Raw genomic sequence first — 22,855 nt, 5'->3', positions numbered from 1 at the left:
GCTAGTGTGACCTCTCAATGGGGGCAATAAAAAGGGCGAACCTCACGCCGTCCACGGATTCTATCAGCTCGCCAAACTTTCAGTTGTTGTGAGCTAGAGTGAGGCAACCGACAGCTTAACGCACGCTGGAGATGTTTTGTCGGAGCGGACAGGAAACCTAAGCATCTGAGCTACGGGCTCCGTACTAGATGAAATCTTACGCCGCGACAATTATCAAGGTTGCGGTTGGCTTCCCCCTCAATCATCTTAGTCTTGACTCAGGGGCGCGCAAGGAAAAAAATAATTATGTGCCACACAGTCGCCATCCCTCAAAAAAGGGCCGGTGCCAAGCAAGTACCTTTCTAATGTACCTTCTAGGATCGCTATATCCTGTGTGCTAGTATTCCGTAACCTTATTGAATGGATTAATGGAAGCGGGAGGTACAGAATACATGGCGGTACTTACCTTACTACGTCGATTCACAGCCGAGCATCGTCAAATCGGCAAGCAGCCTTGAGCCACATGGCTGAGGCACGTGCGACAGGCCCGTTTGCTGAAGATCCCTCTTCGCCAGAGCGTGCCCGTGGCCCGACGAAGAACGGAATCCAGCCACTCATGAAGAGTCTTTTGCTCGTTATCAGACACCAAGTGGGTTTTCCAGAACATGGCCATCACAGACTTTCCCCAATTCTCGACTCAATGACTCGGGTCCTGCTGCAGCAGATTTGGGGTTCGACCGACGGCAAAACTAAGTTGGGCAACGAGGTACAAGCTGGAGTTGTCTGTGGCGCATTGAGTTGAAGTCTCCTTTAATCTGCGGCTTGGCCAGTGGTGTATCGTCCATGCCGGTGGAGGCCTTTTGGGGTATTCCAGGCAACGCGTCAGGAACTCGAAGCTGCGCCTGCTCCTCGAGACATGGTCTATCCTGGTGTGTTTTGGCTATTGTTTTCCCTCTTGCATTGTTGCTCCTAGAATGGGTACATACTTGCGGTAAGTATTCGGGAGGAAGAGAGGGTTACGAGAAGGATAGAAGTGAAAGGCTTGGCTTTGACTTCACACCCACGGTCCAGGGCGCGCACATCATCGCACCAGTGTCACTGAAAGACAGGCGTGGCGGCTTGCTTTTTACCTCTTACAGACAGGTCCGTAACATGCATGAGATGCTCCCAACATTCAAGCTTTTGTATTGCACGTAAAGTATGCCAGTAACCTGATGTTGCGCACCTATACCACCCGAAGGGACCATTGCTTGGTTGTCGGCTATCTTCGTACGTCGAGACTCGGGATTCTCACACCGCAAACAACATGGACTCTTCAGGTCGGCCAGGATTGGGAGTCTGGCGCTAAGTTCGGTAACACCAATGACGGAAGCGTCGATAGAATTGCCGACAGCCCTATTTGCCAGGGTCAGGAATGGAATGCCCCATTGCATCGACATGCCTTCGTCTGGGCTGTCTGCCTTGGCTATTCTAAATTCAAGATACTATGTATGGAACTCCAACCTTAGCCGGGCCAATTGATGGTGTTTTCTAGTGAACTCTAGCGGCAGCTTGCTGACGGACAACTGGGAACCACCCACCTCACCTCTTGAGTCTTTGTCGGGAATGGTAACAGCCTCCATATCAGGAGGTAACACTGTGACAGGAATCACCGGGCGCCTGCATTCAAACGTCTACGGTCACATTTGTCAAGAGGGCTGTCCGACTGCAAAATCTATCTATCCGGGACAACAGCATCCGCCCTGCCCACCCTGCCCACTTCGGCTTGAGTCGTCCATGCGGTTTGCCGGGAGCCGAGACGGACAGGACCGGGATAAAGTCCCGTCCCTGAGGCAGGCGGGCACAGGTGCCTTGCCCTTGGTTGTTCCAACCTGGAAGGAAGCATCTGAATTGCATCTTGTATTGTATGTCTATACAGTATGTAATGCATGTATGTGTAAGTATCCCGTGTTTGTACAGTACCCATTAGCCTCCAGGGCTGCGAACCAGGCCAACGCCGATCCTCTGACGCCTCCTGCGTGCCTTCCGTGCTCGCTGCCGCCATGTCATGACCCGCGCAAGCCGTGCTTGTGGATGGACTACGAAAACAACAGGAACCCCCTTGCGGAGGCGGCGGTGTTTGTCTCTCGCTGCATCCACCGTCGAGGGATGATCCGAGACCTCGTTTCGGTCAATTCGGTAACGGGCCCTGACCTGGACCTGGGGGGTCCGGGCTGTTCTGTTTGCAAAAGACCCGCCGCCCGCCGCCGCCTTCGATACCGGCCGATTCTAATTCTAATGTCCGAGCCCGTCAAACACGCATGTACGTCTTTCATCTTGTTTTGAATACCCAAGATGGTGAATGATCCTTATTATCTAGAGCTAGAAAAATGTTTGATACTATGGCGAAAAGCGCCACAAGAGACTTGCACAGTACAGACCTACACGAGCCAGCGTGGTTTCTAGACTTTGTGCCTCTTAATCTCTCCTATCCCAAAATCACTTCATTGGCGTGATCAGTAATATGTTAGGCATCATTTCAACCTTCCATCGCCATAATGGTATAGGTTTAGTGCATCAAAATGCCCGGGAATTGGCGTTGCCTCTTAAAACCAGGCTGTTACTATAGGAACTGCCATTTTCGGCTGCCCAAGCCGCCATTGAAATTGCGGAATCTTTCTTTGAATTGCGTGGCTAACCGTGTGTGCCCCCTGGCCAGGTATGCGCATATCAAAAAAGCATGTATACTTGTACGTACATAACAGTTCACATCTGCGGTTCTGCACATGCGCAGAGACCAACGTTCTTTAGCGTTTCGACGCCCGCTTGTCCCTGGGCCGATGATCGAGATTTTCCTTTCTTCATGTTGATCCTGATGATGAAACAGGCGCAGTGTGGAGAGAGGTGCAAGGTCTGTGGCGGTCGAGCAGCTCAAACGGCAATGCGAAACAAAAAACTCGAGGGCCGAACTGATTCTCACTTGCCATGCCAGCAGACATCAGCTTCCATACCTGACGACATGTATGTATATGCACGTAAGATGCTGCATCCATCGGTTAATGTTGCCACCCGTCGCTCAATAACGTTATTATATCAGAGTGCTGCCCCAGCAACGGCTGTGGCACGGCGGCGGCACTCCTGTCGGTTTTGCTCTCGCACCGACCTCGCGCTCTAGGTTGACGATCTTAACGTCGTATGCAGTTGGTAGACGCGTCCTTTGAGAGTCTGAGTCCTCGCACCTCCAACATCTGCCTCTTGCCTCTGCATCTAGGGGGGTTCCGTCACAATTGGACAGCGGCCCGTATGTACTAGTGATGCGCAGCAAACCACCACGTCTCATGTCCGGCCGTGTTGGTTGCTTGGTGGACGGGAGAAGAGGCGACGAGAGGCGTAGATTGTGTCGCAATGTTAATTACGGCTCCTTCGATAGGCAGGTACCCGATACATTGTCATCTCCTTCGCGTTCTGAAGGCTGCGGTGCAACCACCAGCGGCCGGTCGAGCTCGACTCGACAGCTCTGTGTGCAGGTACATCCTTAGCTAATGTAAGGTATACACGCCGTCCAATACGCTGTAGGATTAAATTTCACCAGCAAAATATTTGTGATGACATCGCGGGCATATCCAACCTCAATGATAGGAGCGGGGGGGTTACTGGGTTCTGACGGGACGTGCAAGGTGCAGGGCGATTGCGGGACCCACCACACCCCCCCCCTTCGACCACTAGAGCCCGCCTGCTGGTCAAATAATTTTGGCCCCTCCATCGGTTCCCCTTTTTTTCTGGGGTGCGAAATCACGGCCTGGCAAGTCTGGGCCTCGCTATCAAATACTCCAGCAGCCGCAGGAAACCCGAATTGTTTGTGTGTTTTCCCTTGACAAAACTTCGGCTTCGTAAATTTTGTCCGACTGCCCACTGCCTGTTCCCGGCTGTGTCTTCTTGCCGCCCTCAACTCTTGCCCTAGCCAAACCAATCGTCGCAAAAGCCGCGCTGCACTGATCGCATCACGGATCTTCTCCACCATGGCGGATATGTGGGTTCCCCCCTCGCGATCGAAGGATGCGGCGAGCTGTGTTCGCGCTCCGAATTACTAAGAGTCGACCTTGGCTAACGTGTAATCGCTTTTTAGCAATGTCGATGTTCTCGTTATCGGCGCAGGCCCGACTGGCTTGGGTGCTGCCAAGCGTCTCGATCACATTGTGCGCTCACCGCTCCCTCCCCCCTCCCCCAACCAAAGTCTGCGACATTGGCTGACTTGAGCGGCAGAATGGACCTTCATGGTTGATCGTGGACGCGAACGAAAAGGCTGGCGGTCTGGCTTCTACCGACGTCACTCCCGAGGGCTTCGTGAGTTGCCTCCCAAAAGTGCAAAGCTCGCCGTCTTGAAGCGCTATCGTTGTTGACCCAATGCCCCCGCCCGCTAGCTTTACGATGTTGGTGGTCATGTTATCTTTTCGCACTATAAATACTTCGACGACTGCATCAATGAGGCATTGCCCAAGAACGATGACTGGTACACGCACCAGCGCATCTCCTACGTGCGCTATAAGGGCCTGTGGGTCCCGTATCCTTTCCAGAACAACATCTCTATGCTTCCCAAGGAGGACCAGGTGAAGTGCATCGATGGCCTTATCGACGCGGCCCTGGAGGTCCGCGTGGCCAACACTAAGCCAAAGGACTTTGACGAGTGGATCGTTCGTATGTGCGGCGAGGGCGTTGCCGACATCTTCATGAGGCCATACAACTACAAGGTCTGGGCTGTGCCTACTACCAAGGTAAGAAGGATATCTTGAAATGTAGAGACTCCTGTGCTGACCTCAACCCTAGATGCAATGCCAGTGGCTAGGAGAGCGTGTCGCAGCTCCCGACGTCAAGCTTGTTACTAGGAACGTCATCCTGAACAAGACCGCCGGAAACTGGGGCCCCAATGCTACGTTCCGCTTCCCAGCACGGGACGGGACGGGTGGTATCTGGATTGCCGTGTCAGACACTCTGCCAGAGGAGAAGAAGCGATACGGCGAGAAGGGTGTCGTGACAAAGGTGGACGCCGAAAACAAGACTGTGACCTTGAAGGACGGCACTACAATCGGCTACGGCAAGCTTGTCAACACCATGGCCGTCGACGCCCTGGTCGAGAAAATGGGCAACAAGGAGCTCATCACCCTGTCCAAGGGCCTCTACTATTCGTCAACTCATGTTATTGGTGTTGGTATCCGGGGCGAGCGCCCTGAGCGCATCGGAGACAAGTGCTGGGTAAGACGGAAGTTCGAGTTCGCCCGTATAGCACACAAAATGCTAACTGCCCTCCCAGCTCTACTTCCCCGAGGACAACTGCCCCTTCTACCGCGCCACTATTTTCTCCAACTACTCACCGTACAACCAACCGCAAGCCGATGCCAAGTTGCCGACACTGTACTTGGCTGATGGTAGCAAGACCGAGTCTGCCGAAGCCAAGGAGGGTCCCTACTGGTCCATCATGCTCGAGGTCTCGCAGTCAACCATGAAGCCGGTCGACGAAGAGAACCTACTCAAGAATTGCATCCAGGGGCTCATCAACACAGAGATGATCAAGCCCGAGGACGAGATTGTCTCGACCTACCACCGCAAGTTCGACCATGGCTACCCCACCCCTGCGCTGGAGAGAGAAGGAGTCCTTAAGCAACTTCTTCCCAAGCTTCAGGATATGGATATCTACTCGCGTGGCCGCTTTGGCAGCTGGCGGTACGAGGTCGGCAACCAGGACCACTCCTTCATGCTGGGAGTGGAAGCCGTGGACAACATTGTCACTGGCGCCGTCGAGCTGACGCTCAACTATCCCGACTTTGTGAACTCGCGCCACAATAACGAGCGTCGTCTTGCCCAGTCCTTCAACTTCGCCGGGACAAGCTCGAGCAACGCTGCTCCTGCGCCTGTGCCTGCGCATGCGGCCAACGGCGCCAAGGAAATCCCCACCAGAGACCGTGCTGCTTCCAAGGCGTCGGTAAATGGGAGTCACTCCCGGAAGCCGTCAAAACAGGTTAAGTGAGATGAAGCGCGACCTTGGCCACATGGCAACGCGATTCGAGAGTGACGAGTTTGTTGGGGCGGATGTAGTTGGGTTTGCATAGCTGGCAGAAATTACGCCATTGCGTTTGATTTGACTTGCTACATTTAGCAAGCATTTGGGATTGGCGAAAATATCAGCAGAACAATTGGCAGTTCTCTTTCATTTGAGACTTTTGATGGTTGCCAGCAGGTTTCCTGACAGCACATGGTTGCTCATAGGACGGGCTTTGAAGGGGCTTTCCTGCCCAACTTCTCTCTATAGAGTAGAGTAGAATAGAGCCTGATTTCGGGCCATAGAAATGGAACTTGATCAGTTCCTGGAGTCGGATCTTGGGGACGGTGCTGTGTTTAAGCATTACATTTTCCCACCTAAGCACCTTATTGTGCGGAACGGGCTTGTAATTTAGTGGGGGCGGCACAGGCTGATTTCTTGCTCGTCGGTTAGGGAGCCCCACTTAACCGACGAAGGCAGGCTTGAGGATCATGGCCTTGTACCTCGTGAGTAAGTGTGTCACTTGAAGCTTATATCAAGAATATTGGCCAAATAGTTATAGCCAAGATAGCAAACGACTATTGATAGATGAGCTTGTGGTTGACTGAGTCTGAACTTATAACTCATTGAGACTTTGGGTGGCAGGCTATCCGAAGCATCGACCGTCTTGTAGACGACTTCGAAGATACCAAGAAAAATGATGCAATATGACATTTCGCGGGTGAGTGACGTCAACGGCGTTCCAGGGTGGAGAGAAAACGGAGGCCGGGAAGGTACCTGAAGAACAGCAAAACCGTCGCGGAGCCTTCTCGGGAGAACACATTGCACATAAAACATATTCCTAGGTCAGCAAAATCCAAGCCGGCGCGGTTATGCTAGAGACTTAATGGTATTTCCCCCGTAGCAATGTCTAGTAGGAGAAAAGCACGGATTCGCAATGGTCAACCGAGTTAACATCAGTGGAGGTACCTTGTAAGTGGATACACCTCGGTGCCACGAGACTCATTCAACCCAACCCTGAAGGGAACTGGCGCGGAGACGAAGGGAGCAGACAGTCGAGCATGGGATGCAAACACGTGGACAGATAGAAATCGACTTGGGCAGAAGTAGCACACAAGGCACGAGATGCATTGGATATCTGGGGGCCTTGGAACATGGAGGATGTTCATATTAAATACCTTTACCTTACTCCGTACCCTGGCAGGCATGAGTAAGTGGCCAGGCAGGAATTAGAAAGAGGCGAGGTCGATAGTGACACGAAGCGGGGGGATCCCTCGAGGCAAAGAAAAGCGGACTATGGGGAATGGGAAAACAGGAAATTAAGACGAGAAATCCGAAAGCCCACAGTCGGGTGGGAAGTCTCCACATGGTCAATACATCTCAATTTAGAGGTTCAGGGAACCTGAGGTACTGAGGTAAGGGACGCCTCGTGTGCACGGCGGTTGGAAAGGCTTTCTAGTGTAGGGAAACGCAGCTCCAAAACTCGGGGTCCATCGAACAAACTCGGGCCAAGCAACTGGGGCGAACAGGGCGACGATTATTATTCCGTATTCGAGGTAGGTAAGTAAGGTAATCCGTACTATGGCAAGGTGCCCTACCGCAATCTTTCATCCCGACAGAACCTACCTACCTTACCTCCCGTCTCCATCCTTCCCATTTTTTTCATTGTTCGGATGCAGGCCCATCGGCACGTGTAGACGCTGCGACCTGAAACCTCCCTACATGGTACTGTACCTACATTGCGGATTAAACGACGTAGTGGCTACTATTCGCATTCCAGCGGGCCGGTGTGGACTTGGCGCGAATCAGACCGCAAAGCCACAAACGGTAAGCTCGCACTCACACCGTCGCCAGCCTACCGACCAGACCACAAGCAGAAGCAGATTCGGCTGCCAAACGTGTCGACTCCTGACAGCTCGTCTTGCAGCTTTGCATACCTTGCCTACCTCGAGTTGTACCGCACCTAAACGCAACAACACCGCATCGCCGTCGCCGCTTCGGAGCCTAGTGTCACCGTCACTGTCGCCGTTTCGCATGCAGCGGAGGTCTGCCTCGAGCGCCCGCTGCTGTCTCCCGCGTGCCCCCCTTCACCATCCGACCCCCGATCCCCACCGGCCCGGATCATGACCGGAACATGACTTTCGCGACGACGCCTTCCCGACGACTCTGTGATCCTTGAGCTTGTGGGTTCCTCTGACGTTGCCGGCCATGGATTCCGCCGTGCGCCCGCCTGACGACCAACAGCTCGATTCGCCCGCGCGTATCCTCGAGCGCCTGCACCAGATTGCCGGTTACGCCTGGGACGACTCGAGGGCGCCCTTCCACTCGACTTACGATAACTGGCATGTCTATGGCACTAGGTTCGTCTCGCCCTTCTCCTCGGCCGGCACCGGCACCGCCTTGGCCACGCCCCCCGCCCCCTACTTCGTCGCGACCTCGCCCTCGTTGCCCAACCTCGGCCACCCGAGCCGGTCCTCTCCGTCAGACCAGCGTGTGCCAGGCTCGGTCGCGCACAGCGACGCCGGCAGTGACCGCTCTGCCGCGTCCCCCTCGGCAGCCCACTCGGTAGTGGCCGACGCCCCCGTCGTGGAGGAGCAGGTGGTTGCAAAGCTCTCGTACAACGTGCTCCGCGAAGAGAGGGCTTTCCATATTGCCAAGAGCTTGGTCGCTGGTGCGGATCCTAACTGCGAACACATTGTCAAACCGCTGGAGCTCATCCGTCTGGCGCCGCTGCCCGGCGATCGGGGTGCCATCATTGTCACCATCTATCATTCTCCTGGCCCGGATCACATCTTCAGGGTCCTCGACCTAGGTCCCGCCTTCTACTATGCGAAAAAGGAGAAGGATAGGTGGGAAGCCCACCGGGACGAGACCCCCAAACTAGACCCTCCCATCAGCCTTCAAAACTTCCTTGACTTCGCCATCGGCGCCTCACAGTGCTTGGAGATGATTCATCACGGCCAGGGCATCATCCATGGCGAAATACGGGGGGATGCATTCCACTACAGCCTTGAATCAAATAAGGTCAAGCTGGTTGCCTTTGGTTCTGGGCTGAGGTCGTTTGAGCACGGCCTCACAAGCACCGGCTGGTCTGCGCTATCCAAGGAATTGGGTGCCAAAAACAAGCTGCAGTATATCAGTCCAGAACAGACGGGACGCATGCCCGCCGAACCAGACACCCGAACTGACATCTACTCGCTCGGCGTTGTCTTCTGGGTCCTCCTGACGCAACAGCCCGTTTTCCAGGGAGAGACACCGCTGGATATAGTGCAGGGCGTCCTCGGCCGCCGGATACCCAGCGTCTCGGCCATCCGGATCGACATCCCGGATGTCGTCGGACGCATCATCCAGAAATGCACATCCAAAAATGTCAGCGATAGGTATTTTTCGGCTAGCGGTCTTCGATACGACCTAGTTACAGTTCAGAAGCTCTTGAGCAGCGGCGACTTACTGGCTCTCAAGGAGTGGCAGATCGCCTCGAGAGATATCTCGTCTTTTTTTATGCTGCCGACAGCCATGATAGGACGGGATAAGGAAAGAGCAGAGCTCTTGAAGGTCATAGACAGTGTTGCCAAGAACCACGCTATGAATCAAAATGGTGGCGTACATCGTTTCTCAGACGCTTCAAACTTGTCGAATGAGCACAACGAAGGTACCGAGGCATCTAGCGATGGCGCAAGTTCGGCCGACGAGACAAACAGGCAGAGCGCATCCTTTGCACAGACTGTGTCTTCGGAACCAAGGTGGAAGACAAACATTGTTACTTCATCTCTCGGTCTCGAGTCGCTGAATGGCTCGGGAGAAACTGGGTCCGACGGCAACTCAACAGTATCGGCTAGTCCTCGTCCCCCGCGTCCATGGGAACGCCACCCTAGCATTGCCTTCGATGCTGGGAGTCTTGCCGATGGCGCCTCGGCTGAGGTATCGCGGTTGAGTGCTCCGACAACCACCGACTCTTCTTCGAGTTTGTCGCGGCAGCTGGGCTCGGCCAAGTTTCAGCGGCAGGGCCATTGCGAGATCGTCGCAATCGAGGGAACAGGCGGTTTAGGGAAGAGTTGTCTTGTCCAGTCCGTCTTGGCAGACGCGCGTAGGAGAGGTTACTGTGCGACGGCCAAGTTTGATACGGCTAGACGGACTGCCTTTGGACCACTGTTGAAGCTTTTATCCTCCCTATTCCGCCAAGTATGGGGCGAGAGAAACACAGAGACTCCTTTCCACCAGACGTTAAAACAATATGTCCGACCTATATGGCCCACCCTACACAAGGTCTTGGGCCTGCCGGAATTCCTGCTAGGTCCCGTCGAAGCGTCACTGGCACGTTCTGGGTCCAACTCGCAGGCCACTCGGCCGGCCCCGAAGAGGCGCGGCTCTTCGCCCGAGATATTAGGCACACCCACCGTGCGTAGCGTCTCGAGCTCATCTACGATTTCACAAGACTTCCTCCGCGCGGGTAGCTCAACCAAAAGCATTAGGCTGATGAATACGGTTCTCGACGTTTTGAGAATGTTCACGCACCACAAATTCATATGCTTTTGCCTCGACGATCTCCACTCGGCAGACGATGAATCGCTCGAGCTCATCACCCAGATCATCGGAGCGAGGCTCAAGATGGTCATCATCATAACATACCGTCCAGAGGAGTCGACTGCTGAGAAGGTGCAGAAGATTTTGAATCCACCCAAGTCTGAGGAACATCCCAGAGGCGCTGGCCCGGCCATTACGAAGATCACGTTAATGCCCCTGAGCGAGGATGATATAGTTCAATACGTCTCGGCAACGCTTTCGCTACCCAAAGAAGAGGTTCTCCCGCTGGCTCTGGTTATACAGTCCAAGACGGCGGGCAATCCGTTCTATATGCGAGAAATGCTCAACGCGGGCCATCGGAAAAAATGCATATGGTATGACTATCTCGTCGGCCAGTGGAAGTATGACTTGGATAAGCTCTTTGATCAGTTCCAAGGAGAACAAAACTACGACGTCCTTGACACTGCCTTTATTACCCGCCGCCTCAACGAGCTGCCTGTGGCTTCGCGATGGATCCTCGCTTGGGCGGCACTATTGGGACAGGCGTTTTCGTTCGGTCTCATTTGCAAGCTGATGGATGCCGAGTCCGCCTACACGGACGGGATGCGTCCGTTGACGGGGAAGGAGAAAGCCGCCACCTCGATACCGCCTTCGCAAGAGGCCATCGCTGGGCTCGAAGCAGCGCTCCAAGCATGCATAATTGTCCCCAGCGATCGTGACGACCGTTTTCGCTTTGCTCATGACAGGTATATCCAGGCGGCATCCGCGCTGAAGGAGTGCGACGCCCGGACAATGCACTTTACCATTGCGCAGACTCTCCTCAAGCACTGCTCCGCAGACCCGACGCTGAGAGACAGCACAGCCTCTCACATCTGCGAGGCTGTGGACATTATTAAGAAACGAGTAGCACACCGGAGACCGTACCGGGACCTATTACTCCAATGCGCCGAGGTCGCAACGGAAAGCGGCGCTCGGCCTACGGCGGCAAAATATTATAGCAACGCCGTCGCCTTGCTCCAGTCGAGCGCGTGGGAAGATGGACTCGAGGATGTGTCGTACGATGAGACGATCAGACTCTACCTCCGTGCCGCCGAGAGCTACCTGTACATGGGCCACCAGAGTGCCGCAAACGTGCTGCTCCAGACGGTATTCAACCGCGCAAGGACCGCTCTTGACAAGGCACCCGCGTGGGTGCTGCAGTCGAGGATATTCGCCCAGAGCGGAGAGTCAAAGCAGGCGCTGGCCTCGCTCCGGCAATGTCTGACAGCCCTGGGCGTGGAAGTCGACGAGCAACCCACGTACGAAAAGTGCGATGAGAGATTTGAGCGCCTGTCTGTCAGGATACAGACCATAGGCCGCCAGCAACTGCTCGACCCGCCCAGCTCGAGCGAGCCTGGCCTATCCTCTCTAGGGGCAGTGTTGGCGGAGACTACGAGTGCCGGGTGGTGGCACGACACGCTCGAGTTCTACCAACTGTCCCTTCTTATGATGGAGGCGCATTTTGAGCGAGGCGCGTTTCCTCAGTCGGGACTGGCCTTTCTGCAGCTGGCCATCATCGCGCTCTCCCGCTTCAACATGGTGCACTTTGCGGTTGATCTGGCGAATGTCTGCCTAGAGTTGCTGGAGAAGTTTCGAGACCCGTACTCGTTGGCTAGGAGCTACATGATATATGCAAACTTTGTGGGGCATGTCCAGCACCCCCTCGGGCTTGCTGCCAGCCAGCTCGAGGGAGCAATGGAATACGCCGCAGTTGCTGGAGACCGGATATCGGCCATTCTGAGTTTCGGGCTCTCTGCCCAACTCCGATTCTTCGCCAGCGATAATTGCTCCGACCTCGAAGCTTTCTGCCAGTACGGCTGCGAGGAAATCCCCAATTGGCACTTGGACACGCGAGGGGGCGTGCACATCATTGCCGTGAGACAGGTCTCCTGTGCTCTACAGGGGAAGACGCGCGTGTTACAACCTCTCGAAGTCATGAGCGACGAGCAGCACAATGCGACGACGTACAAGGCGTGGCTGGCGACCAACACGAACAACGGCGGAAGGTCTCGGCTAATCTACGAGACTATGGAAATCGTTCCCCTGTTCCTGTACGGCCACTACGAGCGAGCGATTGAGATTGGAAAGGCTTGCAGCGAAAACCTGTCCCTACTGTGGTCGTCTCGCAACACGAGACTGGCCACGGTGTTTTACGGCCTGTCGTTGGCTGGACTGATTATCCGCCGGCAGAAGGATCCTCGCCCGGTAGAAGAAGACTTCAAGGCCCAGGTCGAGGATACGGTGCGCCATGTCGAAGAGCTCAACAAGACCATCAAGGACTGGCAGGTTGTCAATAACGTCAACTACCTAGCTTGGTCCAAGCTGCTTGATGCTCAAGTGTCGGAGATGCTTGGCGACCATGGCAAGGCCATTCGGCAGTACGAGGAGGCGCTGGACCACGCGTCTGAGCACAATTTCATCTTTGAAGAGGCTCTCGGGAACTACCTGATGGCAGATGTCTTTGTCAGGAATGCGGCAAGACGGTCGGCGCGGTCTGCGCTCAGAGACGCCGTGAGTCTCTTCCGCCAGTTTGGTGCCACGGGCATCGCCGACCGTATCGAGGCCGAGCACAGTCTCTTGCTCCACGGGCCCATCCGAAACTGCCGAACCTCGGACGCCGGGGTCCAGACGGACTTTGCCGGCGATGCCGCAACTGTGCAATATCACACAACCGACGGCGAAGGGGTCGAGGAAGCGCAGCACTCGACGCAAGCTGCCTTGGCGGCGCTCAGGGGGGAGCGCATGTCGGCTTGGAGAGGCTCGATGCAGCCACAGGAGGCTGGGGCCGGGCTGCCTGCGCTTGATATGATCGATCTGCATGCAATCATCGTGTCCTCGCAGGTCATATCATCGGTCCTCAGGGTGGACGAGCTGCTCAAGACCATGTGCGACGTGATCCTCCAGACATGCAGCGGATCTGCGACTCTCGCCGCCATCGTCGTGCAGGACGAAGGCACCACAGACTGGTGCGTCGCCGCGAGCGGTGACCCGGAAAAAGGAGCCGAGGCCCACATCCCCGGTATTCCCCTCAGCGGGGCCGACCTCGTGGCCGAGAACGTAATACTCTACTGCACTCGGTTCCGCGAGGTGGTCTTCCTCCGAGACCTCGTCAGCGACGAGAGGTTTGGTAACGTGAGCGAGTCCTGGCTGCGGAAGAATCCGCACAGCAAGGCCGTGATCGCCATCCCCATCTGCCACGGAGCGAAGCCGCTACTCGGTGTTCTCTACCTGGAAGGAGTCCCGGGATCTTTCACGGACCGCAACGTCACGGTCCTCCAGCTCCTCGTCAACCAGATTGGCATCAGCTACTCAAACGCCCTGGCCATGAAGGCTGTCGAGAAGGTCTCGGCAGAGAACATCTCCATGGTCGCTCTGCAGAAGCGAGCCTTAGCGAAGGCGATCGAGGCCCAGTCAAAAGCCAAGATTGCGGAAGCCGAGGCGATCCGGAACGTGAAGCTTGCAGAGGAGGCCACAAAGGCCAAGTCCATCTTCCTCGCCAACGTGTCGCACGAGCTGCGCACCCCGCTGAACGGCGTCATTGGAAACTCGGAGCTCCTCAGGGACAGCAGCCTCAACAAGGAGCAGCTCGAGATGGCCGATTCCATTAGGGTGTCGGCAGACCTGCTCTTGACCGTCATCAACGACATCCTCGACTTTTCGAGAATGGAGGCTGACAAGATGAAGCTCTATATTATTGCTTTCAACCCCGAGGAGATGGTACGAGAAGTCGTCCGGGCCGTGTCGTACAGCAACCGCGAGAAGACGTCAAAGAAGAATGTCCGCATCATCCAGGATATCAACCTACCGCCGATCTTGATTTATGGCGACCCCATCCGCCTCCACCAGGTTCTCGGCAACCTGATCGGGAACAGCCTGAAATTCACCGAGGATGGCTCCATCACCATTGGAGCGCGGATCGAGTCCGAGACCGAAAACCAGGCAACGCTAACATTTTGGGTCAAGGACACAGGGATAGGAATCTCGGCACAGCAGCTCGAGAACTTATTCCAGCCGTTCAGCCAGGCAGATGCAAGCACGGCTAGGAAATACGGCGGGAGCGGGCTCGGCCTCAGCATCTGCAAGTCCCTGATCGAGACAATGATGAAGGGCACAATTCGGCTAGAAAGCCAAGAGAGCATCGGAACTACAGCGTGGTTTACCGTTACGTTTGAGAAGGCCAGGCCAGAGGTGGTTGCTGGAGACGCGCAGAACACACCGACGGAACCTCAGCCCCAGAGGTTGCTTGTCGAACGGGAGCCTGCTCCTTCGTATGGTGTGGATCTAAGGCAAATACCCAAGGACCAGCTGCGGATTTGCATTGCCGAGGACAACGCCATCAACGCCAAGATCGCCATGCAGTACATGCACCGCCTGGGGTATCCGAATGTCGACAACTACGACAACGGGCTGAAAGCGGTCGAAGGTCTCCGCGAAAAGGCTCGGCAGGGCGTCCCCTACCACATCATCCTCATGGACGTGCAGATGCCTGTTCTCGACGGGTACGAGGCGACCAAGCTACTCCGGAACGACCCCCTGGACTCGGTTCGTAAAATACTGGTTATCGCCATGACGGCATCCGCGATCCAGGGCGACCGCGAGAAGTGCCTGGCGGCGGGCATGAACGACTACCTTGCCAAGCCGGTCCGGTCTGATGTGCTGAAGAAGAAGCTGGACACCTACCTGGGTTTTCAGGTCAGTTCAACCTGATATCGAATTTCTTTATTGGTGCTGACGAGAAGGTGGACAGCAACCTCACGACCGTGTGCTCGGGGATTTTGGCAATAGGAAGCCCCTCGGCCCAGCCCTCGAGCGACAGCCCATGGCGCCTCTTGTTCCCCTTCCTCTTCCCACGCCTCCCGAAAGCTACGTTGCCAACGGAACAACGACGTCTCCTCCTGCCCTGATACGAGACGACGATGGCCGCGCGAAGGCCCGCGGCAGCCTGAACTCGGATGCGGTGCCCAAGATAATAACTAGCCCGATCCGGACTTCGAGCGACAGCGTATCCTCAGTCAGAGGTGGCGGAGACGCATCGCCGACAGCAGCTGCTGCCACAAAGCGCCCGCCGCCTAAGAAACTCGTCAAACACAGAAACCTCAGCGGCGACTCGACGGGCTCCGCCAAGGCTGCAACTGCCAGTGCTCCTGCCGTCGCCCCGGTGGTGATCGTGCCAGAAAAGCCGAAATCAGCCGGGCTCCTCCAGAAGAAGCCGCGGCGGAGCTCCGTCACCGTGGATGCTGCCGTCCCGGCCCGCGCCGCGGCGGAGAACGAGGCCTCTGCGCCCGCTTATGCGGCGCCTAAGCCAGGCGACGACGGCTCGGGCAAGTGAACAGTAATTAGACGGGGGTCATTTCGTCAAATAATGTAGATACATACCATGTCGCGCGGTGCCATTTAGTGTCTGTCTGTCTGTCATACGATACCCAGTGCCAGGAGGATTGTTTTATGGAATGGGCGAGGGACGAGGAATTCAGGAAACCAAGAGACAAGAGCCGGTTTTTATGCATGCATGCATACTTACTTATTACATATATACCTTTTTTTATTGTTCATGTTTATGTTTCTGTCTGTTTGTTGGTTGTTTTTCTGTTTCTGTTTCTGCTTCTGTTTGTTTTTCTGTTTGTTGATTGATTCATTGGGGGTTAGTGTTGGGTATGCTGGATGTCTGAGTCTGAGGCCTAGGTAGAGAGAGAACTACTGTTTCCTTTTTCCTTTTTTCTTTTTCTTTTTCTTTTTCTTTTATTTTTGGGCCGTGTATGTGTATGTCTGTTTGGTTTCGTCTATTTCGTCTTGTCTATTTGTTTTTGGGTTGGTTTGGCGGTTCTTGGCATAGTTCTGGGCGGTATTCATTCAGTTGGCTAACTGAGCTAGGTTCATGTTTCATGTTTCATGGTTCATGTGTTGTTGCATTTCTCGCTCTCTTGGGTTTGTCTGTTGTTTTTTATAGCAGAGGGGAGAATGGTTCGGATATATATATATATATATACGTATATACCTATCTAGGTATTGACGACGGCCCGTTTCCCCTTGTGTCTTTTTTTTTCGGTCCAGGGAGCATATAGGGATGTATATGTGTACGCTGTTATGAAACACATGTTTAGAGGCATACATACATTGGCGCCCATGCTGCCGTGTTTTGTTTTGTTTGATGTAGTCAATGCCCGGGCCTCTTGGGAGATAAAGATGGTTCGGCCGACATCGATTTCGTGTTCAAGGGTTGGCAAATTACGTGGCTAGATCTTGGCCGGTGCCGGTGCCATGCCAAGTGACTTCGCCGCAGCCGCCCCCCGAGGCCGAGGGCCGACTTGACCGGGACAGAGGCACGGGGCTCATTGAGAACTCCTCATGGTGTAATATTAGATTGAATACTTTGGCCCCGATTCTCAAATCCCGAAACAATGAGCCCCGTCCTGCCTGCTCCCGCTGTTTCCATGATGAAGGCGCGGCGTGTTGACTCTCAGGCGAGCGCCGTCGAAAAGGGGCTTCCTCGGGGCATTGACACCGTCGCACCGGCGATATCGGTGCGGGGCGATATGACCATCGCGGTTAGTTTTGTGCCTCGAGCGTGGTATCACGATGAAACGGGCCAGGCCGTTGAACGACCTCGGGCAGGGCCTCGACTCATCTCGCCATGCCCGCTTCAATATGTCGCCTGTCCCAACCATCATGAACATGTGACTAGGTACCTAAGGCACCTATAGTTCACGAGATGCGGGATGGCCATATATATATATATATCTAGAGGGAGAGAGGGAGAGAGACCTCTATGTATATACCACCCTGATTCATCCCCATCCAGACACGCAAGCCCGTTCGCTGCCCTGCTTTCACATTTACTTCACTGTTTTTGGCTTTCTCTCTCTTCTTCGCTTTGTTGATAGGTACCTACTTAAACCTGACGCCAAAAGCGCTGGCGGAGCGGCGAGTGAGTGATCATGACGTTGACGTGATCCAAAGAGAACGACGGGGCCGGGTCCCAAGGAGGAGTTGATGGAAAATATACCCATAGGTGAAACCGGCGGATATTACAGATGATAGATAACGGAGCTCTGGGGTTTCTGCTGGTTCGAACCCGGGATTGTTTTCTCTCCTGCTATTCATTCATTTTTACCTAGGTAATTTGTCAGGCTCTTACTGCCTGCCGTGCAATAAAATAAATATATATAAAATAAACCGAATATACAGGCCGGGGCCGGCTACTCGTTCGCCTACATCATCATAATCATTATCGTGGTCGCTCGTTGCCCTTTGCCATGCCTCTATCGCGGCCGTGCAGCGTTACCAACAACACAACCTAGAACTAGTTAGATATGAGGTTTTAGCAACTACCTAGGTAGGCATCGAATATTTGGCAAAGCAAGGCAGCGAGCGGCTGGTATGAATCTGGCTCTATCGGAATTGGCGTCTCAATTATTTGACTTTTTTTTTTTGCTGTACCGCGCGCGGCAAATGCTTGGTTGTGTTCATTTTAGTACGTGTGTGGTGATGTGTATAAGCCATTTCAATTTGGTGATATCTGGATCTAACTGTGAAAGTCGCTCCTAGAGTAGACGAAAGAAAACATACCTCTACAAGTTAGAGCCTCATGTCAGCTGTCCATCTTCCAGAGCCAGGAACAAAGTCAAAATGACCAACAATTACTGAGAACTGACCCAGTTCCTGTATATAGATCTAAGATTAGTCTTCTGTCAAACCGTCTCCGACAAAGCCAGCCGGCGTGCAAGCAACTACGAGAGAAGCAGTGATAGGTATTAAGAATCGGCATGCATGCTATCCACACATCCCTGACCGTTTATTTACTCTGGGCAAGAGAAGAAGAAGTAACCCGCGGCCTACGAACCATTCAAGTTTATTTAGCATCACTTTCTTTTTCCTCAACGCGACGATTCTAGCTTTGGTCCGCGGAAAAGAGCAAAACCAAGTCACCCAGTGAACAAGACACCAACAAACACTCATTTAATTTCATATCCAAATACTTGCTATATCTAGATGGGCAGGTAGCTGCCTGTCGATATATCTAGTTGGTTTGCCTGCCCGCCTCTCTCTCTCTCTCTCGTAGGGTCGGTTCTCCAGCCTCCGTACCAACCAAGAACCGCGAGGACACTAGACATTCCGGAAATAACGGAGAGAAGGCAGAGGCGTGCAGGGCAGGACGACGGGAAGGCAAGAAGGTATGAAGACGCGTACAATCGAAAAGAGAGACGGTCAAACAGACAGACAGACAAATTCGTGCGGGGTGGAGAAACGCAGTGCATTTTGTACATCCAACAGAAGTGCGAAGCCAGCATCAAACAAGCAGTTGTTCATCTATTGTAAGCACAAGCGGAGTGTTGTTTACAGTTTTTTGTTTACAGCTCAGCCTGGGGCACATACAGTAGAGACAGAGAGAGAGACTCGCAGACACGTCGCGAGCGAGGTTCTCTCCAATGGCACGGGGCACACACACACATACACACATGGACCGCATTGGTAATAACCAAAGTCGCGAAAAGAAGCGCGTACCGAGTGGTTAGGCCCAATGGAACAGCCGGCCCACGATTCTCACCAGTCCCGAACAAGCCAGTCGACGGGGCGCGGTCGGGAAATCGGTCCCAGACTTTGCAAATCTATGGTATGGGAAAGCGTGGTTCGTTCTCTCTCGGCCCCCCTGCCCTGCCCTGGGGTCGACGAGGGTCCGTCCGTCTGTCCACCCGTCGCGCGACGACGGCAGCGCTCTGAAGACGATGTAACATCAACCTTGGACTGGAAACTTGGTTCGCGATAGGCGCACTCGATGATGTGATGAATCGGGAAGGAGGGGGTGGTTAGACTGTTGAACAGAAACAGACAACCTGGAAAGGGAAAGGGACGGAAAAAAAAGGGGGGGGGGGGGAAGGTGAGGGGGGGAGGGGGAGCGACCGGTGTGGGTGTGGGGGGGGGGGGAGGGGGGGTGTCCAAGTCTTGGTCCCCACTGTTTTTACTACGGTCTCCGCGCCTTGGGCTTTGGCTCTGGCTCTTGCTCTTGTTGTCTTGGCCAAGAGGAACTTAAAACTTGGACCTTGGCCCCTTTCCTTCGACGACGTGCCCACCCGCCACGCGTCAAAAGACGCAACGGCCTTCTTCGCGGGGACGACCGAAACATGGAGCTTCCTTGGCTGCACGCAGCAAAGACATTCGGCGCGTCTGGATAATCACCTACGCAGTAGAGCTTCGGGATGCCTTGGCAGGCAGGCGGAAACGTCCTTGCGTCTGTCTCGCTCGGTCTCGTCACGTCGTGTCTTCTTGTCTTGCCTCTTACACATTTGGAAATTAATTTCCAGAGCCGGATTAACGCCACCGTGGAAAGAAAACGCCTGCCAGATTCTAGAACGGCTCTACTGCCGCATTCCGCACGCTCGCAGCCGACAAACACGAGACGGCATGGCTGGCTGCGAATACGGCTGCCCACCTTGGCGCGTCTGCTAATTCCCAATATGCAGCCCTCGGTCTCATCACTGTGAGCCGAGGCGAGGACCCCGTGACAATTGTTGTTGTCGTCCTATGTTCGGAAGTCCGGCCAGTCATCCCTCTTCACCGGTCCCAGTTCACACTCACCTCTGAAGAAGGCTTGACGGAAGCGGGGGTCTAACAACCACGTGCAGGCAACTCGCAGGCAACTCACAGCCAATTGCCTACTTACTAAGGCCCGGCCACTGTCTTGGTTCAGCCACTCGAAGAGTCCAGGGAGAAGAGACTTGCCACCACCAAGCCATTTTCCTGCTTTCCCTCATGTCTTTACCCAGCTAAAGTGCTCGCGATCGTTGTCAGCATTGGCGCAGACACATGGCAAAGCACGCGCGTTCACTGGGCTTTGAATGGACCATATGCGTCGTGTCACATTCGGAAAACTTAGTGTCGCGTCCCACAATATCGCGATACTGTGAGCCTCATCGGACTTCGGTCCTTTGCAGTACGAGCAGGACTGAGCCGTCTTGATTTCGAATCGCAAGCCTAAACAGACGGCTCTGGCATGTGTCTGTGGCTCGTAGGAGTCTAGGTAATCATGAAAATGCTCGGTCGAAGTCCAAACGCCACAGATATCTCGGGGACGCTCGACTTTGGTGATGAGGTTGACTCTGCTAGGGTCGTATGGCTTGAAGGTTATCTTCCCGGTAAAGGCTGAAATGGGCGCCTTGGAGCTGCAGGTCTGAACTTGGGCTCCCTCTGCCATGTAGTCTTAGTCGGATGTCTCCGATCTAGCGGAGTTCTAAGACATCCAAGAAGCCCTCACAACTCCAGTGTTGTTCGGGCGCGGTAAGTATGATATGCCAACAGGCTCTACCGGAGAATGACATTCAGTCCGACGGGAAGGTCCGCCATTGCAATATCTGGCCAGGCTGCTTAAAGGTCCTGTCCCGTTGACGTCGAAGTTGCTTTCGAATCCGATATCTACTGTCGCCCACCAAGCTCATACTAGCACATCTCGCGTGGCTCTATACGGCGGATGGTACGACCGACAAATTTCGCGATGAACCAAAGATGGACTCGGATTCCTGCCTGGCCCTGAAAGGTCTCGTAAAAGACGGCAACAACCGCCTTGTAACTGTTGTGCGGCTTCCTCCCATTGATCTCGCAATCGAGATTGCCAAGCCCGCCAGCCAAAGAAAACAACGCACAGTGTGACATCGGTTTGGACTAGCTTATTCCAAGACCAGGTTGGAGCAATTACCTTATGAGGTGGTGTGTTTCAGATTGAACCTCAACCAGAAGTTCTGGGTTCGAACAGGGGTCCACCACCGCTCGTGGGAACGCCACTAGGCATGGAGGGGCTTCCTCAACACCGAGGACTTCATGGTGATTCGAGGCCATGGGACAACGCCACACTGCTGGCTGTAGCTCTTTTTTTTCGGGTGAAGTCCAGAACCCCCCCCCGGGGACAGCTGAGAAGCTACATGTCACTTGCGCCAAACAGCCCAGGTTTTGGTGCTCACCAGCTGTGGGAAGCTGCTTATGTGCAGCATTGCCCGCCGTGTTCAACAACGTAATAGGCGAATCATAGGAAGGCTCGGAAGTGCTGTCCTCTGGTCGCAGTGCACAGGTTAAAGTACAGACCCAAGTATGAGGTTGTGCTCATCAGTCTAGACCTGCATGTCCTTGGCCAGAGTTGGGCTCCAGATACATCTCTTCGTGTTCGAGTGGGATGGAATCTGGTATCGCGTACGGAGTATACGGAGTATACGGCATACAAAGCATAGCCTGCCATCGCATGACTTAATGACTACCACCCGCTCGAGTCAGAAAGTTTCGCTGTAGCGTAGTAGAGCGAGATGTCGGTAAGTATGGTGCAAGCACTGCTTGTCTGAGGTTCTGTGCACGAGGTCACATTGAGAAACCCCCAAAAAGGCTGGACATCTAATGGCGTGTCGTCGGGTTGTATCGAGTAAATGCTTACCACAGCTCAAGCGCTAGACCGTCGAAAATGGTCTACATCAGCATAGATCAAAGGGCGCTAAGGCTTCTCGGCTTTCTGCATCTGGCTCTTTCCTTGTCATCACCAAACTCGAAGCAGCAGGTCCTGCATGACGCTCGATGCCTTGACTTCTAAAGCTAGAATTTGGACTCGAGGCCACCGACGGATTGGTTTGTAGCTTATCGTCTCGGGATGGCAACCCGTTCCGTCCGCCACTCAAGCATGATGTATCCCTGGTAGGCATGCTGTTGTCAGACGCTGTCAGGCATCCCATAAGGAGCGCTGATCGAATTGAGAGAACGAAACTTGTTCTGCATCAGGGCATCGGGGTATCGAAGAAACGTCAGATCCCGGCCGTCGTTTTGTCTCGGGCGAGAAGTTGGGGGGACACTGGACCCCGAGGGTTTATCTATCTCACCAACTCATCGGTCGCCGGCGAGCCCATCATCTGGTCTGGGGTCGGGCGTCAACTGGTTTGGCTGCAGGCGTTGGAATGCGGTCTTGCCGTGCCACACAGCAGCATGACTCAGTCTCTTTGCTCTTGTGTGCTCTTGTAAAGGCGCCACCATATTGATGAAGTGTGCCTCAAGCAGATAGCCTGAAAACCTGGCGTAGTGGAGTTGATGGAGTTCTTGTCGTTGCCATGGCTGCCGCTTGGTAGCAATACTGCAACGATAGGGCGGCGATGGACGAGTAACAACGGTCCTAGCTCTGCGACAGATAGCCGGATGAAACCCCTCATCGTGCGTCAATCACGGTCACGTTCATGAGGTCGAGAGTGGAGGCACCGCCATGACGGTGTCCCGCAGGCTGGCATGCAATCCTTGGGGGGAACAGAAGCACCGGAACCGTTTTCCAGAGGCGGACCCAAG

At 54.4% G+C, this 22,855-nt stretch overlaps 4 protein-coding genes across 4 annotated transcripts; all 4 read left to right on the top strand.

Moving 5' to 3' along the window:
- Window positions 1–502: 502 nt before the first annotated feature.
- On the top strand, window positions 503–2,424 carry B0T26DRAFT_674790 (uncharacterized protein; the record flags this gene model as incomplete). Its single annotated transcript, XM_060439749.1, has 7 exons — window positions 503–628; window positions 810–908; window positions 976–1,122; window positions 1,308–1,467; window positions 1,898–1,909; window positions 1,949–2,281; window positions 2,372–2,424. 7 exons carry the CDS (start codon window positions 503–505, stop codon window positions 2,422–2,424), a joined length of 930 nt encoding a protein of 309 aa, XP_060299106.1.
- Window positions 2,425–3,653: 1,229 nt separating this feature from the next.
- B0T26DRAFT_254081 (UDP-galactopyranose mutase) lies at window positions 3,654–6,057 on the top strand. Its single transcript, XM_060433998.1, has 6 exons — window positions 3,654–3,988; window positions 4,085–4,154; window positions 4,222–4,302; window positions 4,380–4,730; window positions 4,783–5,208; window positions 5,267–6,057. The coding sequence occupies exons 1-6, from the start codon at window positions 3,978–3,980 to the stop codon at window positions 5,978–5,980; spliced, it is 1,653 nt and encodes a 550-aa protein (XP_060299105.1). The 5' UTR covers window positions 3,654–3,977; the 3' UTR covers window positions 5,981–6,057.
- A 2,143-nt stretch (window positions 6,058–8,200) lies between these two features.
- Window positions 8,201–15,262, top strand: B0T26DRAFT_642287 (uncharacterized protein; the record flags this gene model as incomplete). The annotated part of the gene is made up of 1 exon (XM_060437427.1): window positions 8,201–15,262. One exon carries the CDS (start codon window positions 8,201–8,203, stop codon window positions 15,260–15,262), a length of 7,062 nt encoding a protein of 2,353 aa, XP_060299104.1.
- Window positions 15,263–16,953: 1,691 nt separating this feature from the next.
- Window positions 16,954–17,233, top strand: B0T26DRAFT_750482 (uncharacterized protein; the record flags this gene model as incomplete). Its single annotated transcript, XM_060445226.1, has 2 exons — window positions 16,954–17,100; window positions 17,168–17,233. 2 exons carry the CDS (start codon window positions 16,954–16,956, stop codon window positions 17,231–17,233), a joined length of 213 nt encoding a protein of 70 aa, XP_060299103.1.
- Between the last annotated feature and the right edge of the window lie 5,622 nt (window positions 17,234–22,855).

The sequence above is a fragment of the Lasiosphaeria miniovina genome (assembly GCF_030549165.1).
Source record: "Lasiosphaeria miniovina strain SMH2392-1A chromosome Unknown B0T26scaffold_3, whole genome shotgun sequence".
In the NCBI taxonomy this organism is placed as follows: domain Eukaryota; kingdom Fungi; phylum Ascomycota; class Sordariomycetes; order Sordariales; family Lasiosphaeriaceae; genus Lasiosphaeria; species Lasiosphaeria miniovina.
This window is presented reverse-complemented; position numbering and strand designations above follow the sequence as displayed.